This window comes from Prosopis cineraria, unplaced genomic scaffold (genome assembly GCF_029017545.1).
Source record: "Prosopis cineraria cultivar Desert tree isolate PC_DT_omini unplaced genomic scaffold, ASM2901754v1 PC2, whole genome shotgun sequence".
NCBI classification, from domain to species: Eukaryota; Viridiplantae; Streptophyta; class Magnoliopsida; order Fabales; family Fabaceae; genus Prosopis; species Prosopis cineraria.
Window position 1 is genome coordinate 1,338,655 of NW_026555333.1, and position 21,323 is coordinate 1,359,977.

A 21,323-nucleotide genomic window follows, 5' to 3' on the forward strand; every position below is an offset into this window, starting at 1 on the left:
ATTATGTGTATGAATTTTCCTTTTTCATTCATATATGATTAATATCAACTACTCACCCCTGGACAACAAAACATAAAGGGAGATCATAACAATATTTTAGTTTTCAAATCATGCATAGAATAACTATTTTCACTTGCACAAATATTTTGATCACTCATATAAACACAAGCACTAAATCACATTCTCAAAGGCTCAAAATACATTTCCAGCTAACACAAAAACCATAATGTAAGTGAATTAATAATATATTATCCTAATTGATAATATTATAAACTAAATACACATATCAAAATAAAAAAAGAAAGACATATAGAAGTGATTATTATCACTTGACTTAATGCTCATTTCCTTTGTTCTTCCTAAATAAGTTAGCTCCTGTAATATGTTAAAAAAAGGGAATAAGTATAACTATTCAATAACTAAAGTATATCTAAGTTATACAAATGCATGATAATTAATTATAAATGTAAATGGCTAATAAATTCATCAAAATGACCATGTAAACAATCATATCAAGATCATGCTAATTACATTAACATCTAACTCATGTGAATAATCTCAAGAATAAAATCAAGTACAAAATTGATATGACTATACACAAATATTGAATATTCGTACAAAATTGGCATGAATGACCATATATGCATTATTCACATATTTACCACATGTTTTTATTTTCATAGTTACAATCATAATCTCAAACATAGCTATCAATCACTTAAATGGCATAATAATAATATATATGATCAATCTCTTCCTTATATCTCCTTTATTTTCTCTGATATGAAATCTGTGGGCTAATAACCGGAGACCGTCCATGTGGTGAGACTACTTAAGGACTTAATCATATCATGAGGGGCTACTAGGCCATAATTATTTTACTCACTTATGAACATAGTTTCTCCTAAATCACACACTATAGGACGTCACACCTAAGACTAGTTCTATCTAAAACTTTAGATGGGCTAGTAATGTTGAGTTTCGTAATAAGAACAATGCTATAGTATTTTACAAGGTAAGTAACAGCTATAACCTTTAGGATTATCGATTAATAATCAAGGACCATATGAATTTTTCACAATCGCTAGCTCCTTTGCTAAAGTAAACTACTGCCATATAATTATGCTCATGAGAAAATACATTTCAATAATTTATATGTGTAATTCACAATTACCCACATGTTCCTCAATTTTTATGCTCAACAAGTATTAAGAATCATCGTATCTTAATCATGTCTCATGCATCGAGTTTTCATGTTACCACATAAATCACATTGGGATCATATAAAAACTCAACATGCTTATACACAATTCATCACCATGTACAATTCATAATTTATAATTAAGAGTGCGTACATCATCATCAACCCTCAATTTCGTTACTCAAATCATGTCACAATTAATTTAGTCACAAATTATAGGATCTCAACAAAGCCACATATGTATTACAAATAACAATTTCAAGATTTAGATGTATATATGTATACAGATATTCATTTATTTCACAAATATAAATAATTAATTAACACACAAATATAAAATAGATTTTTTTGGGTTACCTTAACCTTTGAGAGATCAAAAGTTATCTTTCAAATTACAATATTTTTAAAGCTTTCAAAGCTTGATTGATGCTGACTTACAATTAATCTCTATTTAAATCACATTACAATGTATCAATAATATTATTAATACAATTTTTACTCATATTCCAACACTTAGGTATTTATTCTATTTTATTTTATTTTTTTAAGACCTTAGTCTTAGTCTATTGAGTCTTAAAATTTAATTTCATATATTTGAACCTATCTTGTTAGTTCAATAGCTTTATTCACAATAATCTCATTGAAGTTTAGCTAAAATCATCATTCAAATAATTTCTACTATCAAAATTTCTCTTTTTATTTCAAAAATTCACACCTAAAAATACTCAAAAATTATAAACTTATTCTCAAGCCTAAAATTATTATTCTATAGTCATAATAATTTATTTCTCACCTCAAATAATTATTTAAATATTAATAAATTAATTTATATTTTCATATTTAACCAACAATCTACCCATAGAGTTAGAGGGTTTAACCAAAAAGCCTCAAATTTAATTTTATTAATAAAATAATACTTTAAAATATTTATTATACTACTAACAACCTCATAACTAGATTTATTTATAACAAAATTTATTCCTATTTCAAACTTTAAATTTTTCATAATCTGAAAATCTAAAAACAAAAAGAAAATATAACTAAAAAAATATTCAAAACATTTATATAATTTTAAAATATTTAAAATCTTATCTGAAATATCTCACTATGAAATCCTATTTTTTACTTTAGCTTTGGTCATCGACATTGCGCTCGCTGTTTTTGTTCGCTCTGAGAAAGAGGAAATGAAATGAAAAGGCAGGAAAAAAAAAAGGAAAGAGAGGGATATTATTTTTAATTGGTTGCCAGTCTTACAATCCTATTCCTTCTTTTCCCACTTTTTTTTATGTCAAACACACAAACTCGGATATTAATTTGCCCCCTTCTTATTTTTATTTATTTATTCCTTTTTCTTTTCCTTTCTTTTCTTTCATATAATAATAAATGTTGTTGTTATTATTTTTATTTTTTAAAAAATCATAATTTAGGATTTAGATTTTATTCTAAATTAAATTTAATAATAATCCCCTAACTAAAATTATTTATCTCTAAATATTTCTTCAAAATTGCTCATTCACCCTTAATTGACTTAATTAATCTTAAGTTAATTTTTAAAATGTTACTTGCCACGTTAGCGAAAAATAAAAAAGAAACTAACAGTTGACTAATAAGGAATTTTTTGCTCATCAAAAAAATAATTTAAGGGTAAAATTATCCCACTTAAAAATATATGACGCCCAACGCTTCTAAAAAATAAGTATAGGGATAAAATTAAACTTTAACACAAATTTTAAATAACATAAAATTTGACAAGTTGAAGAATAAATTAAAGAAAAATATAGAGTTTGACATATTTGGACAAAAAATTATATACATAATCAAATAAACGTGAATTAAACCTGAAAATTTACGCAAAACGTGCAGCTTTAAACATTGATAGTGGTGAAGTGTTATTCACGCAGATTCCTGTTTTTATTTCGAGCTTTATTGCTAAGGATTTAGAATCCTTGGACACTGGTGGGTAGTTTCATCTGGAATATTTTGCCATTAAAAAAATGGAGAAAGTTAATATTAGGCCTGGTTTGTTTTCAGGCATTTAGGCCTTCTTGTTTTTGTTTTCTGATTCGGATATATAAATAGTTAGGAGAGTCATATTGTACAGAAAGTTAATATTGGGGCCTAGTTTCTAAAGGCCTTCTCGTTTTCCTTTCCCAATTTGGATTGTACGTACATTGGTTAGAAGAGTCATATTGTAAGGTATTATGCTGCCACATTTGTTCAGGCTCAAGTGCCAGATAATGAATTGTTCGTTTTAGTCACATTCTCCTTTATGATATTTGAACAAGGTTCAAGCTTCCGCAACCCGATCCATTCTGAGTTATCATCCCCAAAAGTGTCTCATTCGTCCGTTTGAAGAAAACCCTAAACACACACACACACACACAAAACAAGAAGGCCTAAAAACAAATTAGCCCAATATTAACTTTCCACAAAAAAACTTTAAATTTACTTGATTAGTTATTTAGTTTATAATACACAACATGATTTTAAATTAAGTTACGTGATTATTTATCTCTTTTTAGGAAACTAGAAGTGAAAGTGAGAATAGAGATACACACTAGCATTATTATCAATATAGGAAAATTATGTCATATTTTTTAAAAAAGTAAAATTATTTAACTAAAAAAAACTCTATATTATTTAATTAAAAATAAAATTATATGTCATATTTTTTTTAAAAAAATTACAATATAGGATTTAAAAAATTGCCATAAACAAATTTTTTCCCCAAAGACACATTTGAAAACCTTCAAATTTTTCTATTGGGTGAAAGCACATTCAAGCTTGTTTGAGAAGGACTTTCACAATGTACTCTGATCCTATATTTTTTACCCAAACAACTTTTCACTTTTAAAATAATACCAAAAAAATTTTAAAAAATTAAAAGTGAATTACCCATGCACGCCTTGAAGAAGCTGGAAGCTCACTACTTTGAATTGGAATTTGGCTCAACCAAACTAACGGCGACTTCTCCCACATGTAGTGATTAAAGTCGCTTCTTGTCTGTCATAAGTAGCTCCTTTTCCCTCCTCGTATTTTCCCTCTGTTCGTTGAAGTGAATGCTCGCTGCTGTTAACTCTGTTATCTTCTTCAGACTTTCTTGTAATATGCTCTATGCATTTCTACATCACCTCCTCGTTTTCATCGCCACCTCTATATAAGCAGGTAAATCTCGTTCCTGTTTTCTCCATTACATACTTGCTCACATTTTCCTATCGGGTCTTCGTTCTTGTTCTTTTTCTTGCTTTAACTCCCTTGCGGTACGATGTTGCCTTTAATATTGATTAATTTCGACTCAAGACGTGATCAAAGAGCGAGTATTCATTGTTTCATGTATTTATACACTATCTGTCCCTGTTCATCTTGATTTATCCTGTTCGTTTCATATGGATCTGCGGTTTCTTTTCCTCCTCTACATTGTTTGAGTAATTTCAAGTTATATGTAAATCGCGGGCCAGGTTTAAATATGCCAGCAACCATATACCGGATCGCATGATCTTTGATTCTTTGTTTTGGGCATTTGAATGGTTTTCCAAGAGCGCACGAGTTTGTTATGTTATTCCATCCGTGATTTGAACTTTTAAGGGTATATCTTGAGACTCTAGACAAATTAAATAAATCTAGGATGACACATGAATGCCCTTCGTCAGAATTCAAGCGCTAATTGGCATTGCCTTGTTTTTCCAATCTTCGGGGGATGGCTGCTAATGTCTATCACCAGGCTATTGGTACTTTTCAGTCTGAGTCGCTTCTCAACAATTCCAAAAATCGCAAAAATTTTCAGAAGAACTCTATAAGATTGTTAGCAAAGGATTTGAGCAGCTAAATAGTTTGTCAAGGAGAGCTGTCCGGAGGGATTGTTGCATTATTCGATCTTCTGGTTCAGCTTCTCAAACGTCAGTGGTTGATCCAGTGTTATCCCCTTCAAGAAGCACCACCAGCGACAGTTCCACGAAATCAATAAAAGAAAATCTACTGTGAATTGACATTTTTTGCTTAAAGAGTTTTTTGTATTTGTTTATATTGTTTTCATCCTTCTGTATGAAAACCATTCATGCTGGTTGGATCATGAAGTCGGATTCACTTGTAAGCTTCACGTGATTATGATGGTCAAGGAGTTGAAGTTATCCTTGTTGGATCTTTTTAACTGATGTTCAGTTTGCTTCATGTCAGATGAAGCAGCATTGATCCTCATTCGGCATGGTGAATCATTATGGAATAAAAAGAATTTATTCACAAGTTGTGTAGATGCCCCCCTAAGCGAAAACGGAACAGATTAGGCAATTGAAGCTGTAAAAAGAATCAGTCTGCTCTGATTCGTGCACAAATGACGGCCATGCTCGCCATGACTCAATCGGCACCGTCGAAGGAAGGTAAAAGGGATGCATAACCATCTTTAGCCCTTTTGTGAGAATGTGCCCCACTAATTTTAACATTGAAAGCTTAGGGTTCGTTAGGAAGCATGGCAGGCTCCCTAATGTTTGCCTGTGAATTAGTCTTGTTAATCATTACTGGAGTAACTTAGGACTGGACAATTTATACTGCCTCCACAGAAAACTGGGGAATAAGAAATTGCCAGGTTATTGCGGTATGCTATAATATAATATTATAATTGCTACTCGTGGCGTGAAAAGCAATATCTTGTTTACTCTATTTTAAGAATTATATCCTTTGCTGTATTATACTTTTCAATGTTTTTTTCCTGACCTTCAGCCATCAACTTTTATGCAGGTGCCTATCATGTAGACAATGAGAGTGAACAAGCAAGAGCACGGAGCCAAATTTTTTAGTGAGAGACAAAAAGCAATCCATTCCCGTCACAGCAGCATTGCAACTAAATGAAAGAATGTGTAATATTGCATTAATTTGTAATGAAATAATATTACATTGATTTGTAATGAAGTTATATATTTGATATGATGTGTTTGAAGAATTAATTAATAATATGTATGGTTGCTTTGTTAAACTTATTTAGGAGCAAAGTTAATTGATTATGCATATATGCAAATATGTTAACCAAAATTAGTTTGAATCACACGAATTAACCTTAAAGAGACTATTTATTTATGAAAATATATGTTTATCAAGATTGCTTTGTTACTTCCATGAAATGTATGACAAGTGAAAAATGTATTTATATTTGGAAGATATATATATATAGAGAAGACATGTCAAAATATCATATGAGGGTAATGATTCTTGTTTCGTTCAATCGTGATACAAAATTAACTCGCAAATGCAAAGGTGTTTGCAATAATAATATTCAAGAATTAACACATGCATGAGTTAATGGTACAAGAACTTAAGAAGATTTAAGAACAATTAATGATATCGTCATCAAGAGAAGTAAAAATTATATCGCACTCTCTCTCTCTCACACAACTAAAGTCTTGTCTCACTAGGTTTTCTTGATAAAATTTGTAATGAAGCAGCTTTTATAAATATAAAGATATTGTATATGTTTTGTCATTGAGTTTTTTGTCCTATTGAATTTCTTTTAGCAGGGTTTTTATGAGGCACAATATCTAGACATTTATAAGAGAGCATTATGAATATTAGGATATTATATAAATACCCATTATCTCATCATATCTTTCAATTACCATAATATCTATGAATTATTATTATCTTATATATTTTATTTAATCAATAAATTTGTATATATAAATAGAAGGCATATTAGTTGTATTTTATGATGAAAACTACTTCTTCTATCACTCTGAATATTCTCCTTCTAATATTTTCTCTTCCCTTCTTCTAAATCTTTACTTATTTCATAACAGATATTTTTTGTAAATTTTATATCGTGTATAAATATATAATAATATATACACTGACTGTTTGAACGTTCGTGGAACTAACTTCGCTACATCTTGCGGTCTTGCATTTTTTCCTCAGGAAAGGTGTCATCTGAGTCCAGACAAAAATCTGAGTCCAGACAATTTCTGCCGTGACCTGCCTAAATGTTAGAGGCCTGTATCAGTCCATTCTCACTAATAACTCGCAGCTTTATAACCCCCCTAATAGTTTCGCTTGGCGTGTTTCCAGTCCATAGTAGCCAATTCTGCCTGGCCTTTGTTCCGTTGCCTAACTAAATATTAGTTCATCCATATGTCAATCAACACATTGTCCTTAATTTGTCAGTTCAAATAACATCATGCTTCATTGATCATGCAGCTTTCGTCAGCAGAATCAGAGCATTATCCACATACACCATTTTCATTTCAAGAGCATGCTGTCAATGAACTGCACTCGATTTCATTACAGTCCAAAAAGTTCAGGCAATACCCAAACCAGTGAAACTAAAATATGTGTTTGAATTAAAAAATTTATAACTGATGTTAAGATTAATATTTTAAAAATCAGATTGGACATTGAATCAGAAAAGTCAGCAGTTCATGATTCGTATGGTTCAATCGGATTGGATCAATGGTCCAATCGGTGACGTAATAATTAAATTAAAAAAAAATTATATATATATATATATATAATAATCTAAATATAAGAAATACATATGAAATTGTTATTTAACTTTAAAAAATTAAATATTTTAAGTTTATCATGACTTAACAAGCCACATGATACAACATAATATCAAATGATTAAAAAAATTAATCATTTTTTTAAAAATTTGATAAAAAATAAAAAAAGTTTTTTTTGAACAATCTTATTTTTGAAAACTGAATCCAGTTCCCAACTTGATTTCGGTTCCCGATCCGATCACCGGTTCAAAACGGCTCAACCCCTAAAATGACTTTTTTCTATGAACTAGACTGATCGATGGTTGGACTGGTCTGACTGTTCGGTCTGATTTGATTTTAAAAACACTAGTTAAAACTTTATTGAGACTAACAAATTGAGGTTAGAAGAAAAGTAAAGTTGATAATTCAGGTAAGTCAGGCTTATTCAGATCAAACTTAAAATATTATATTCTTTCTAAAAAATTCATATAATCAAACCCGGCCCTAATACCTTCGGGCTTCAAGCTTATTCGGGTCGGCTTGAATACTAGAAATTTTTGAAAAATATTTCTTTTCTTTTCTTTTTGAAACAATTTTAATTTTTAAATAATTCTATTAAGTATAAAATATTATTTTAATTTTAAAAGAATAAAATATTAAATAATAACTTAACAACTTTATACTTAAGTAGTTCTATTATTTTGTTGTTGTAATATATGTAATTTATTTATGAATGTTTTCTTTACTTGTAAATTAATATTGTAGTTGTTTAAATATTATTCTTATCATGATTATATATAAATATTTTATATATTTTAATTAAATTATATTTTTTAATTATGATCAAGTTAATTGTAATTTAATCACGGTTAAACTACTAACTTAAAATCACCACCTTAATTAGTTCAAAATTTTTAATAACTTTTAGGTAAATTATAATTTTCATTTTTAAGAATATGAAAAAAATAGTCATCATTATGTTATATAAAATAAAATCATTTAATTATTAATAAAATATTATTTTTTTAGAATTATTTTATTTTTTACCTTTTTATATTGTTTAACCCCTACATGCAAGAGGCATTTGCTCTAGTTTTTTTTTTAATTTTTAACTAAATCTATTGTGGATAATAACTAAATAATTATTTAAAAATATTATTCTATTTATTATGTTTATTTAGTAGTAGAGCTAAAAATTTGTACATGTCTTAATTTTTTAAAAATTTATTTTTAATTTTATTTTCACTTTAGAATTAATCATCTTATTTTACAAAAAATATAAAATATACTCCATCCGTTTAATAATATAAGGCATTTTTAACTGAATCTCATTTTTAAATAAAGTAGTTACCTATTTTCAAAACTAACCATATCTTTTCACATTTATTCTTATTAAACACCCTACAATAAATATAAAGTTATTATTAATATGAGTACTTTTGAAAAAAAAGTAATAATTACCTCGAAAGATTAAAAATGTCTTATATTTTCGAACATCCAACCCTTTAAAAAATGCCTTACCTTTTTCAATGGAAGGAATAATTTTTTGGATACAAAAATCATGTATAGGACTCAACTTTTTTTAAAAAATAGGTCTTAAAATATAAAAAATTAATATTAAAATATATTTGAAACATTATTTTAAGATATTTTATTGATTAAAAATAATAAAAATATGAAAATGTAAATATTTTTAATTTTTTTTAAAAAATAAATAAAGTAATGCACTCAAATATATGATATTCTAATATAAAGTGATATAAAACTTAAATAATTAATTAACATTTATTATATTTTATATATTTTAAAAAAATTATTTTTTATTTGAGTATTTTCAAATTTTCTCAAGCCTATATAGCCCACGAATAAGCCTAAACATTAAAGAGTTATTTTTGAGTTTGGTTTTAGATTTTTTAAATGAGTTCAAATTGACCTATCAAGTTTGATACAAATTACCGACTATAAAAAAGTATGTAAATATATATTAATTTGCATTTGTATATTTTTTTTAACAAATCAATTAAACAAATTAAAATTCATTTAAATGATTTAATGCAAAAATTAATTGAAAAATATAATGGTAAAAATGCACGTGAATTTTCTTGTATATATTTTTGTGATAAATTTGATATTTTTTTTAAAAAAATATCTCACTTAAAATTATAATTTTTTAAAATAGCAGATTACAAATATAAAATACATTGATAAATAAAAAAAATTATTAGAATTTTTTTAATTTTAAAAAATAACTAGAAAATTATAATCAATCAAAGCAAACGTTTCGCTTTTGTTTCCCAATTGTTTAACTCAGGGAAAGCAATGAATAACGACATGTGACTAATTATAATTATAATATAATATAAAATTTTATCATTGAATATTTTGGTTTGGCCTTGTTTCAGCGACTAAGCTTCCCCAATCCTTCCGCCAATGGCTCACCTTCTCAATACTTCCTTTCTGCATTCTTTCTCAACCCCTCACCGGAAAATCATTTGTTGCCTTCATTCCATGCCGCTATTAGTAACCGAAGAAGAGCCTAGATTTAGGCCAACGTCCGGAAGATATTTATGCCGGCATTGTGCTCAACAACGATGCAAGAAGAAAGAAGGGACGAGGTGAGCAAACTAAGACACGCTAGGCACCGACGAGACACTGAGACACAGTTGACAAAAGATCGGATGGCAACAACGACGATGAGCATAACCTTCGATCAAATCTGGGTCGACAAGGAGGTGAAGAGCTCAGACTCGTGAACATCTAAAGGCAGAGCAACAGATCGGGCACTCGAGGAAGACAAATGAAGAGAGAGAAGTATGATAAAAAATTTAAGCCATATCTATACGCTCGATAAAAAGTTCCCTCAAGTGGCTTCACTGAAAATGCTCTTCTACCCCTGAACGCGAGTTCACTTCTCTTTTTTTAATATTCAAACAAGATCAAATAAGCTCTTAACATCCCAACCATGTTAACCAAACATACCCTAAACTGTTGAGAAGCAAACCACCCTCAACAGAACTTCGACCATACTCCTCTCGTTGGCCCAAAAAAAAAAGACCACACTCCTATTAACACGACTTCTAGTGCCTATCAAACTCAAGAAGCTGTGCACTTTGATACTCTAAGATCATGGGCACAACAAGAAACTAGTCCAGAATCTGGCCCAAAAAAAAAGAAACTAGTCCAGAACATGAAAACGGCCACTGAGCGATTATTATTATTTTTTTAAAAAAGGACAACCGCTGAGCAAGATTTTACCAATAGCGAAACTTCTAATTAACCTGTGAACTTAAGCAAAATACACTCTTTCTCGTACTCGATGGATTTACCACAGTAGCTCAAGCTGCACTACTAAATTCTTCATTTCATAAACGTGATTCATTACACATTCCTCGAAAATGAAAAGCAATTAATTTCACTTTGATTTTAGCAGCCTTGCAAAATGATAAGCCATCGACTAAACATTATCTCAATACTCCAAAACTAACAAGTTTTGTTAAATTCACAAGTTAACTGGGCATGATACATGCCTAAGTCAGGCAAACTGGTTACCTCGGTGACAAATTTGGAATCATATGGATTTGCAGCAAACTTGGGTAAACTAGCACGCTCTAAGCAAATTTGCTCCTGACTTCAGTTTGTTGGAAGTCTGAAAACGTCCTGATTCTCTGACCTTTTATTCTTATGAGATCTTTATCTTCACTTACCTAAGGATTTCACCCCTTGTCAATAGTTTGCTTGAACTCCAAATTTGACAACCTTGCTAACAAAGCAACAAAATATTTTGAAAAAATTGGTAAAAAAAAAAACCTAGTTGAAAAAAAAAAATTATGCTCAAGGACCAAGTTGAAAATTTTATTTATTAAACAATTTTAAACAAATGACTGAAACCAATGAAATTGAAAGGAAAAAAAAAAAAAAAGACTACCTATTCAACACGTGCACCCCAAGCCAAAGGCCTTGCATCCCAAACCAGAAGCTTTGCACCTTAGGTAGAAGTCATGCATCCCATGACAAAAGCTAAAAAAGTAAGTTGTAAATTTTATTATCATGAGTGTAAGGTTTCTAACTCGAGATGTAAAGCATCTGGTTTGAGGTGCATGTGTTGAACAAGCAACCCCTTTTTTTTTCAATTTTGTTGGCTTAAACAAAGGGGCATTTTGGTCATTTGTTTAAATTGTTTAATGAATAAAATATTTAGTTTGGCCCTTGAAATCATCGTGATCCTTAGACACAATTTCTTTTTCAACTAGGTCATTTTCACCAATTTTTTCAAATATTTTCCACCAAAAAATATAAGCTACAAAATATTTTAAAAAGGCCGTCCAGGCAACCATACTTCAAGGCGAATCATATTCATTAACAGCAACTAAAGGTAATGTTAGCATAAAAAAATACAAGTTGTTCAACAACAGCAAAGGAAATGGTCAGCTGAAGAAATCAGTCAAGGAAAGCGAGCCACAACATATCAAATAATGTGAAGGGCCTGTCTAGGCCACAACCACCAGTTGTTGATCCAACAGTCACGTAACAAATAACAATAAAATAGGAGAATGTGGATCCATACGACATGTGACCTCGAAGGCTAGTTAAATAAGAACACAATCTTCAGAGCTAAGATATGACATAAATGTCAACAACTCAACATGAAGGGATAAAGAAAGTAACTTGGTGGAGAAAGTGTACCGCTACTGGGAAAGCTATAAAATGGGACATGGTCGGCTTTGTTCACAATCTTAAAGATTTTACTCTGTTTCAATTCAGCATTTGTACATTTTATTGAATTTAACAAGCGCCTCCCATTACAAACCGTGTCCTCGTTATTTATACGCGCTCAAACTTCTAATTTATGTCTAACTTTGTCCAAGACATAATGCGATCATTCTTCAGGAAGAGTTGTTATTCATCTCTTTGTAAGCTTCTGAAGATCAACATGGCTAGGAACACTAGACTAGCCGAGAAATTTTTACAAAAACACACTAGCAAGTAGAAATATTAACTAGGTCTACGTCTTTGTCTTATCCTATTCAAATATATATATATTTTGGGGGGGGGGGGGGAGTAATTAATAACAAGGTGGTAAAGAAAGAGAATCTCAACTTTCACGTCTGATCGTCTTATAAAGAATATGCAGAAATCTGTGTGGTTCGGGAGCAACAAAAACATCCAGTCAATGCATTCAGCAAGTAGACTTCAAAAAGGCAGGAACAAAAATGACGGTAATACCCTGGGCAATCGATGAACAAATGCAACTGCATATAAGCGAAAAAGCCACTACATAGGTTAAAAAATTCAAATGTATTAACTTGAGTCCATTCTTAATCACTTTTTTTTTTTTTTTTTGTTTCGTTTTAAGGAAAGCTACCCTATTACACAATGCTTCCGGTTCCGGCTCTCACAAAGGAATCACAAGTCAGAAACAGACAGGAATATGTTACAGTGGTCATCCTACAAGTCTGATCAACAAGCTCAACTGGCATTTCAAATAATGCAATTATTCATTGATAACTTATGAGTTACTTCTTAATTCTTATTTATCATTCCTTGAGTTTAAAAACATGAAATGTGTACCAATAACCACCGACCATGCCAATTGAATAATGCAAAACCACCCTAGGTATCACTTCGTTTTCAAGCCAGAAGGATCAGTACAGTAGTCACAAAACCAAAATAAAGACCCCCCTGGCAACGTTCAATACTTCTTTTTCCCAAATCGAATCGTGTATACAGACTGCATTATCACAAAATCAAATAATAGGCAACTTCAGGCTACAATTAAGATTTAGCATGTCCAATCATACACCAAAATTTACAACTTCCCCAAACCCTGCCAGGGTAATTACAAAAGAGCAAGAGTATGGAAAAGTACCTCCTCGTTGCCCTTAAATATGCTTCATTTAGCAAATTTACTATCCACTTTCCTCTTCTATTTTGAAATTTCAACCTCTACTAAGAAGAAGGAAAGACATCTTTAACAGCTGAGGCAGCAGTCAAGTAGTTAAGCGTGTTTCTTAAAGTTTCCTTCTCCCTCTTCAATCTTGTGGCAGTGTCCTCTAATTCAAGCAAAGCTTGTTGCTCTCTAGGCGCGCCCTCGAATGTGCTGCCAACAAAGAATGAAAAGGGCGTGGGAAAGAGGTTCCTTCTCAAATCCCCCACGTCCTTCTCCGGTTTTCCTCCCAATCGATTGGATAACCGAATGACATCCTTCATATAGGCCTCCACCTCATTGGCCAAACCGCCAAGGTCCTCTTCGCCATTCGCTGAGGGCCTATCCTCGAGCCAAGTCACTTGAGCGACCAGGTAGGGCTTGGTGCGGACGAGGTTGGCGACGCGGAACCGCTCCTGGCCTTTACAAATCAAGAAGAAACGGTCATCGACGAGGCACTCGTGCTTGACAACTTCACCGACGCAGCCAACATCGGCTGCGCCGGAAAGAGCGTCAGAGTAGATAACCCCGAAACGGAGATCGGTCTGAAGGAGAGTGTGCATCATTATGCGGTAGCGAAACTCAAAGATTTGCAAAGGAAGGATAGCGCCGGGAAAGAGGACAAGGGGAAGAGGGAAAAGAGGGAGTTCGACTAGGTCGTCGGATTTGGGGGAGTTGGTGTGGTGCTTCTCGGAGAAAGACGAGGCAGAGCACCGAAGGGAATCATGCCTCCGGCGGCGACGGAAGAGGGGGAGGCGGCAGCAAAGAAGTGGCTGCGAAGGGAAATTAAGATTAGGATTGGAAGAGTAGGGAAATTTATTTGGGTTCAAGGACGAGGAAGAAGAAGCAGAGGGGATGAGTTGGGGGAATGCCATTTGCGTCATTCCAAGTAAAGTGAGAAGGCGCTTCCGGGTTTGTTTCTTTATCGGGGGAAAGAAGAAAAGATTATGAGGAAGACATGAACGAGCGAATGTGTTAGCTGTGTACGGAGTCGGAAACTGCGATTTCCCACTGACTCCAATTTCTGGTTTTCAATTATCCTTCAGATTTTCCACAATCTCGTGGCTTGGCGCCCTAGCCCATGCTCTGTGGACGATAAGGTAAGAAGGAGTGCAACGAGTGTGCTTACATGTGGTCTTGGGCTTTCCACGTGCCATCAAATTCTAAGTCACTGGCTAATCTTTTCCTTTAAATTTCCAAGGCAATTTGAAAATAAAATCAATAATAAACAATAATGTGGTGGCAGAGGGGCGACAATGACCCCTTTAATCATTGTCATGGACGGAAAAGATCTCAAGCAGATATTTTTCATACCATAGTTGTCGTGGAAAGACGAAAAAGAAAGGAGAGCTAGAGGGTGAACATTTTTCAGGCCACCTTTCAAGTTTCAAGAAGCGAGCTTCCTTGCTTTTGTAAATACCTAGGAATAGGAATTACTAGGAATCCGAATTAGGAATTAGCGGGAAGAAGGCCACGCATGATGTGCTCGTATAGCAAAAGTTGTAAGGTGGAATGGAATAAACCGAACGTGTATGTTGAGCTAGTAATGGATGGACCTAGTTTGAACATAAAGAAGCAAGCATTGGTCTCCCACGCCTCATCTTGTCGGAAATTGGGATGCCATAGAACCTAAAGCACACGGCCAGTAAATACTAAATAGCCCAACCTTTTTGCGTGAGGTTTGATTTTGAATCTCGAAATTCCTATAGTGTTCATGCCTTTCCATTTTATGCCACGCTCCCCACGTGACTTGAGCATCAATACTCTCTGACGAGCAGACAGCAGACCCGCCCGATCGTTATCATAGATATATATACTGCATAGATTCTTGTTTATCATCAACTAAAGTGAGTTCATTAGAACGTCCAGACTAATCTAAATCAAATCGCTGAACAACCAATCGCTATCAGTTTAGAGTTCGAGTAGTCCTGGTCAATTTACATGATTTCAATGTCGTTATGAACTCTTCTTAACGACATTAGTTGAAAGTAAAACATGGCATTCCCCCAGAGAAGGTAACTCTTCCAGACGGCGAATGCTCTTCATTCTTGGAAGAATAAAACTCATAAAGCGATTTTGTAGATTTAGCCATCTCATACAACATCGCAGATTTAGCCATTTAGGGACCATTTCAAATTTCACTGAATCTTGTTGGTAACAACTGCCAAGTCATGACTCAAATTTTGCTGCATGTATACTGAAAAGCAAAAACCATTCTTTTACCACGAATCAGTCACAATGAACCAAGAATTTTCACAAGGAGACAATGCAATTCTGCTTACCCATGCTTCATTTTTTTTTTTTTTCAATTCTTTGATTTGGGTTCAGAAACTGCAGGTGTATTCAAGGTTCTCTTTACAAGAGATATTTTCCAAGGATCCCCACCTAATTCTTCAAAAATAACAATCAAGTTGTTGGTTGGCTTTAACCAAGATCTGGGGACGTGATACCTGCAAAATTGCATCCCCTCACAGAATTAAACGGGAAATATCTCTACTCATCTGATATCAAGCATCCATAGAAAGAGGATAGATTCAAACAAGAGGAGATATGGGAGTAATGGAGAAAATTAACACTCAGAGAACAGAATAGTAAAAGTACCATCGCTGGGTGGGTAGTCCACAGCCAAGTTGGCAATTACTGGGCCGGAAGGTGCCAGAATGGGAGCAAGAGTTGCAATCACCTATTGCATAAGCCAGCCAATACCTTCCTATGCTCTCGCCGTTGATCCATACTTGACCCTTTCCCATGCTCCCCATGTCCAAGGCCAATGCTTCATCTCCTTCAGGTGCGTCAAAATAAGCCTGCAACGCTTCAACTTTGCTGTTAGTCACTGTTGGTGTTCTTGTTGTAGCCCAATAACTGTTCTTACCTTATGCCATTTAAGTTGCTGCTGGCTTTGGGCAGCTAGTGACTGTCGTACCCAGTCAACAGATGAGACCCCATTAGGAGACACCAAATTCATAGCCTCTCCTTTTAGCCCAATCTGTTCGACAAATTACCATGATTATGTTAAACAAAATAAAGAATAATTTGTTAATTGAAGGCTGGATGATCAATATTTATGTGCATATGGGACCTGGTAAGACCATTGCTGCCACGTTAAATCTTTGGTTCCCTGGTCAAGACCCTGAAGCAAAACTGGACCATTGATCCCTGTCTTCCATGTTTCGAAATGAAGGCCGACATTCTTTCAATGGAGACAGAAAAAGAAAAAGGGAAGCAATCAGTGACTGACATTGCGAATGTCGATTCCACCATGATTCTCACAAAAGCAGCGCATTGCGATGTACTGATTAACTAACCGGTAATCCAACAGCCACGCTGAGAAGGGCAATTTTATTAGTTCCAACACGTAAATTGACCGGACCATTAAATTTGCAACTAGTTTGTTCCCTCGTCCCAAAAGCAGACCCTGCAAAAGACATTGTCTAACATCTTTGTTTTTTTTTTTATTGATTTATTTGATGTACGAAGATCAGAACTGCTGAGTTCAACTTAAACTAATTACCTGAAAATTGCCATTAACGAAAACATGCACGGCATGGCCTGATGACTGTACGATGATACTGGGTTTCTGCCCTCCTTGTAGAAACGATTCCGATGAGCTGATTTCAATACTGTGGCAAGAAAACCAGAAAACAATTAAGTTTACGATGGCTCGTGAGGCATAGGAACGTTCTGTCTGACAACTAAATTCATTAAAAAAAATCCGATACGAAAATGTCAAGGCAGTCCCTCCTAGGATTAAGCAATGCATTTAACATCGAGCTAGCATTTATGTTATGAAGTGCAAATATATGTATCACAGAACGTGACAATTCCAAATTCCATATGATGCTTCATATTTTGTCACATCTATCATCATGTCTCGTGCCGGGTCCCGGGTCCATGCTTCCTAGCTTTCCTATCCTCAACAAAATTACTAATACTTGAGTAATTAACGTTTATGCAGATTATAGGGCTCCTCACCTTGTAATGTACCATAGATAGTCACTGGTATCTCTGGTGACGTTTATTTGTTCCAAGAGCCCAGCCGCAGTAATCCCCGAACTTTCAGCCAGAGAAGATAGATCTTCATCGTAGGTCTCCCATGAGAACAACTTTGACTTCGTAGGCACTATTTGCGTTTGTGATGTTTGAACTCTCACCTTCATGAAAAACATGACGGTCTACTCAACAACTTGACATAATAATAGGTATACTGATAAAAACTTGTTTTGCGAGATCAGGATTGCACAAGAAGACCCTTGAAATACACTTACATTAGCCGTATTAAATACGGCATTTACGCAATCAGGGAGTATACTTATGGACCAAGGAGGCAAATCATAGTGATTGTTATTGAATGTCACTCTAGCAGAAGACTTTGAATGATAGTTTGCAAGAAAAGCTGCACATGCTCCGGTCCCTGAAGAGAATACATGAGCCTGAAATTTCCAAGACCCGTACAGTTACAAGTAAGGTTGGTTTGCCACTTATTTTTGTAACTAGAAAAAGGTAATGTAGTGCTTCACGTCACAAACAACTGACCTGCTGATACGTTCCTAGTGATGATGTGGTAGGATCCGAAGACACCAAAGCAGATTCGCATTGCTTGATAGCTTTATGAAGCTCTTTCAGATGACTATATTTGGGTTCCCTGATTAAACCTGTCACACAGAAATTGCTCAACTCTTACTGGTTAAAGTAAACTGCTAGAGAAATAAAAATAATCAAAGAATCTTTCGGTGATGAAAAACAATATTCAAGAATAGCTATCTCACCATATTCATCAATTGGAGCATCATAGTCATAACTTGTAGTAATGAATGGGCCTCCAGCAGAGCGTCCAAAGTTAGTTCCTCCATGGTACTGTATTTCGTCATTAATTACATAGGTCAAACGCAAATTTTTCATCATAACCATTGAGTTTAGAATACTAATACATTAAGAGCACCCATTGAGTTTTCATTACCAAGGCACGTCGCACGTTATTTTGATAAATAGCATATCAGACTAACCATGTAATAATTGACATATGAGCCACCCTTTTGTATGAATCGAGCAACCGCAAAAGCTAGATCTTCAACTGGTCGCTGATGATTTGGGCCACCAAATTCTGAGAACCTAATGAACAAGGGGAAAGCGGGAAGGAGAAAAGAAGAATCGAAGTTGAGGATGCAAAGAGCCGAACTTACAGTTATTTAAGTAGCTTTCAGGTGTGACATTAAGCTTACCAGCCACTCCAAGATCAGTCCATAGGGTAGGCTTGTACGGTTTATTAGGAGAGAAATAATCACAGTAAAAGCCATTACATGCATTTATCTGTCATGAAGAATTAAACGGATAATATGAAGCACCCGGTGAAAATACATATTTGAAGGTGGGTGAGAGGTAAATGAGATGACTCACCACGGGATCCGGGGCGTCATCTTCCTTGCACATCACCCATGGAACTCCAGTACCCAATCCAACTGCCATATTTGCTGCCCATTTTATGTATGCACGCCCAGCAGCTCCCAGTTCCCTGCTTTCTGGTCCATACTCGTTCTCAATCTATGAAGCAATATAAAAAAATCCATAAGAAAAAAAAAAGATATTTCAATTAGGAATTGGTGTGTTGCAGACGATAGTTGAACAAAGACTTGAGTTGCGCAGTATATTACAGGAGCCGCCTATACCTGAGAAAGAATGATTGGACCCCCCTGAGTTTGATACAGCTTTTCATTTTTCATCATCTGGACAATTTTCTGGGTGAAGCCACGCATTGCCGACTAAAAGATGAAGACAGAGTGAGACAATTGAAGGGTCAGTTAAGTGAAGAGAAGTGAGAAACAGGATGTGAATGAGACTCGATTTCAACCTTGAAGGGCCCGTTGTCTGTTCTGAAGCTGATGCCGGGAACATACTTCAACCATACAGGAAATCCACTACACCATACGAACAATGAGGATCGCTAAAACCATTCATACCAAAGGACTAAACAAGAATTAAAAACTTGGAAGTGCGTGTACCCATAGTTCCACTCTGCGCAAACATAAGGCCCAATGCGAAGATGAACATAAAGCCCCATATTCTGCACTGTCTTAATGAACTGCACCAGATCGTATCTCCCTTCAAAGTTGTACTGCAAACCGACAGCAGAAAAATAAGAAACAACTCAAAAGTACATGGGAGAAATGTCTGGTTTGATTTAATTCGAGAAAATGAATTGAAAACGTATGCAGAGGAGTACTTTGCCAGGAGATGGTTCGTGGACATTCCAGAAGACATAAGTGTCAATGACATCTAGGCCTCCATCTTTAGCCTTCTGGATAAGACCCTCCCACATCTGCAGCACCGCGCATTACAGACGCAAAAAGCTCATCGACGCCAATTATCAGTAAATGATAACACAAATTAGAAGAAAGCAGGCAAAAAGAAGGCATACTTGTGGAGTGCTTCTGGGATAGTGGATGGAACCAGATATGAGAATTTTCCTCTGGCCATTGATGACGATGGCCTTTCTATCGTAAGTTACGCTACACTGGGTAAGCTCGAGACACAAAAGCAAGGTTGTGAAGAATAATGTCAGCAGCTTTGAAGTTAAGATGCTTTGAATGCCTTCCATGTCTCTGAGCTGAGTGGAGGGAACTTTGAAAAGATAACTCAGGGAGGCGACCTCTGCTCTAATCTTCTGCAGACATAACCTCTGTATTGTCTGTTGTGGGTGCGATTCTTCTTCGGCTAACCACTCTGCTTTTAGCATCTATATTTATTTAGTTTTTTTTTTATGTGGGTAATAATGTGTTTCGGTTTGTTGATAATTCTTTTAGTAAAATGGCAACATTGTCAGATAAGGGAGAGGCATTCTGTGGCAACGAACCCTTTCGTAAGTTTGAGAAGTACAAAGTAAAGATTGCTCGTCCAATGAAACTGTATTTATTGCTTGAATTAATTTTGAAAATATCTGAAGCAGCAGCCGCAAGTCTGGTCCCCCATCTTATAAGGCAAAAAAGAAGCAAAATATGCTGTCTGGTGACAAAAATTGATGACAAGAGCATCAATCTGAAGAAAATTATCAGCACTAACAGTTTGCTTTCCAATGAAAAATGGATAGTTTGAAATCTCAAACACTTGTTACTTTGTAATAGTTAAAGCGCCTGAAGGAAATGATAGAAAAGATTACAAAGAAACTTTAGTTCTTTTTTAATAATTGGGGGTAGGGACTAATTTTCACATATGTTGAGCAATGATACCAACTGGACCCGCTTTGCACCTTACTTTGTTGCGACGTGCCACAGGACCGTTGCTTCAGGATCACAATGCCATCATTAAAGCTTAAACTTATTATTCCCGACTATGGCAAATTTTTTTTTTTTTTTTTGCCGGGCTCTATGAGAGGCTGCTCATATATGGCATCGTCTTGTTACCCCTTTAAGGTTGCTCTACATGTATAATTAGATGAACCTATTGGTGGATATATGTTTCTGGAAAAAGAAAATGCTTGTAGTGACAGATAATCAGAAAGGATTGGGGAGCAGAAGCCGTGTATGGTAAAGGCTCGCTCATAAATAATATGCTTTGTAGGGACGACTCCAAGACAAATTAAAATTGAAGAAAGCCCTCCATTCCACTTGTCTTTTGTTACCAGCTGTGAAGGAATCCAACCTAATGTTTCCGTTTCTTCTCTTCTCTGTTGTTTTCTTCTTCCAATCACAATATGCTCCCTGCCTTTCTTTTTATTTATTTATAAATAAATCAATAAAGGAGGATC

The 21,323-nt window shown here is 34.2% G+C and overlaps 1 protein-coding gene, 1 long non-coding RNA gene and 1 pseudogene across 5 annotated transcripts; 1 reads left to right on the forward strand and 2 right to left on the reverse strand.

The window, feature by feature from the left end:
• The first annotated feature begins 4,232 nt into the window (after positions 1 to 4,232).
• Positions 4,233 to 6,019, forward strand: LOC129302260 (uncharacterized). The gene is made up of 3 exons (XR_008591231.1): positions 4,233 to 4,366; positions 5,375 to 5,574; positions 5,933 to 6,019. It is a non-coding gene; the product is annotated as an uncharacterized LOC129302260 (long non-coding RNA).
• Positions 6,020 to 11,068: 5,049 nt separating this feature from the next.
• LOC129297763 (uncharacterized) lies at positions 11,069 to 15,329 on the reverse strand. Of its 4 annotated transcripts, none has more exons than XM_054936121.1 (2): positions 13,529 to 15,329; positions 11,069 to 11,366 (listed from the first exon to the last, which is right to left on the reverse strand). In XM_054936121.1, exon 1 carries the CDS (start codon positions 14,467 to 14,469, stop codon positions 13,609 to 13,611), a length of 861 nt encoding a protein of 286 aa, XP_054792096.1. In that variant the 5' UTR covers positions 14,470 to 15,329; the 3' UTR covers positions 11,069 to 11,366; positions 13,529 to 13,608. The 4 variants fall into 4 exon arrangements, with proteins under 4 accessions (XP_054792096.1, XP_054792091.1, XP_054792083.1 ...); XM_054936116.1 differs by lacking the exon at positions 11,069 to 11,366 and adding an exon at positions 12,104 to 12,886; XM_054936108.1 differs by lacking the exon at positions 11,069 to 11,366 and adding an exon at positions 12,104 to 12,911.
• A 451-nt stretch (positions 15,330 to 15,780) lies between these two features.
• LOC129297793 (beta-galactosidase 5-like) lies at positions 15,781 to 20,411 on the reverse strand (annotated as a pseudogene).
• Positions 20,412 to 21,323: the final 912 nt, after the last annotated feature.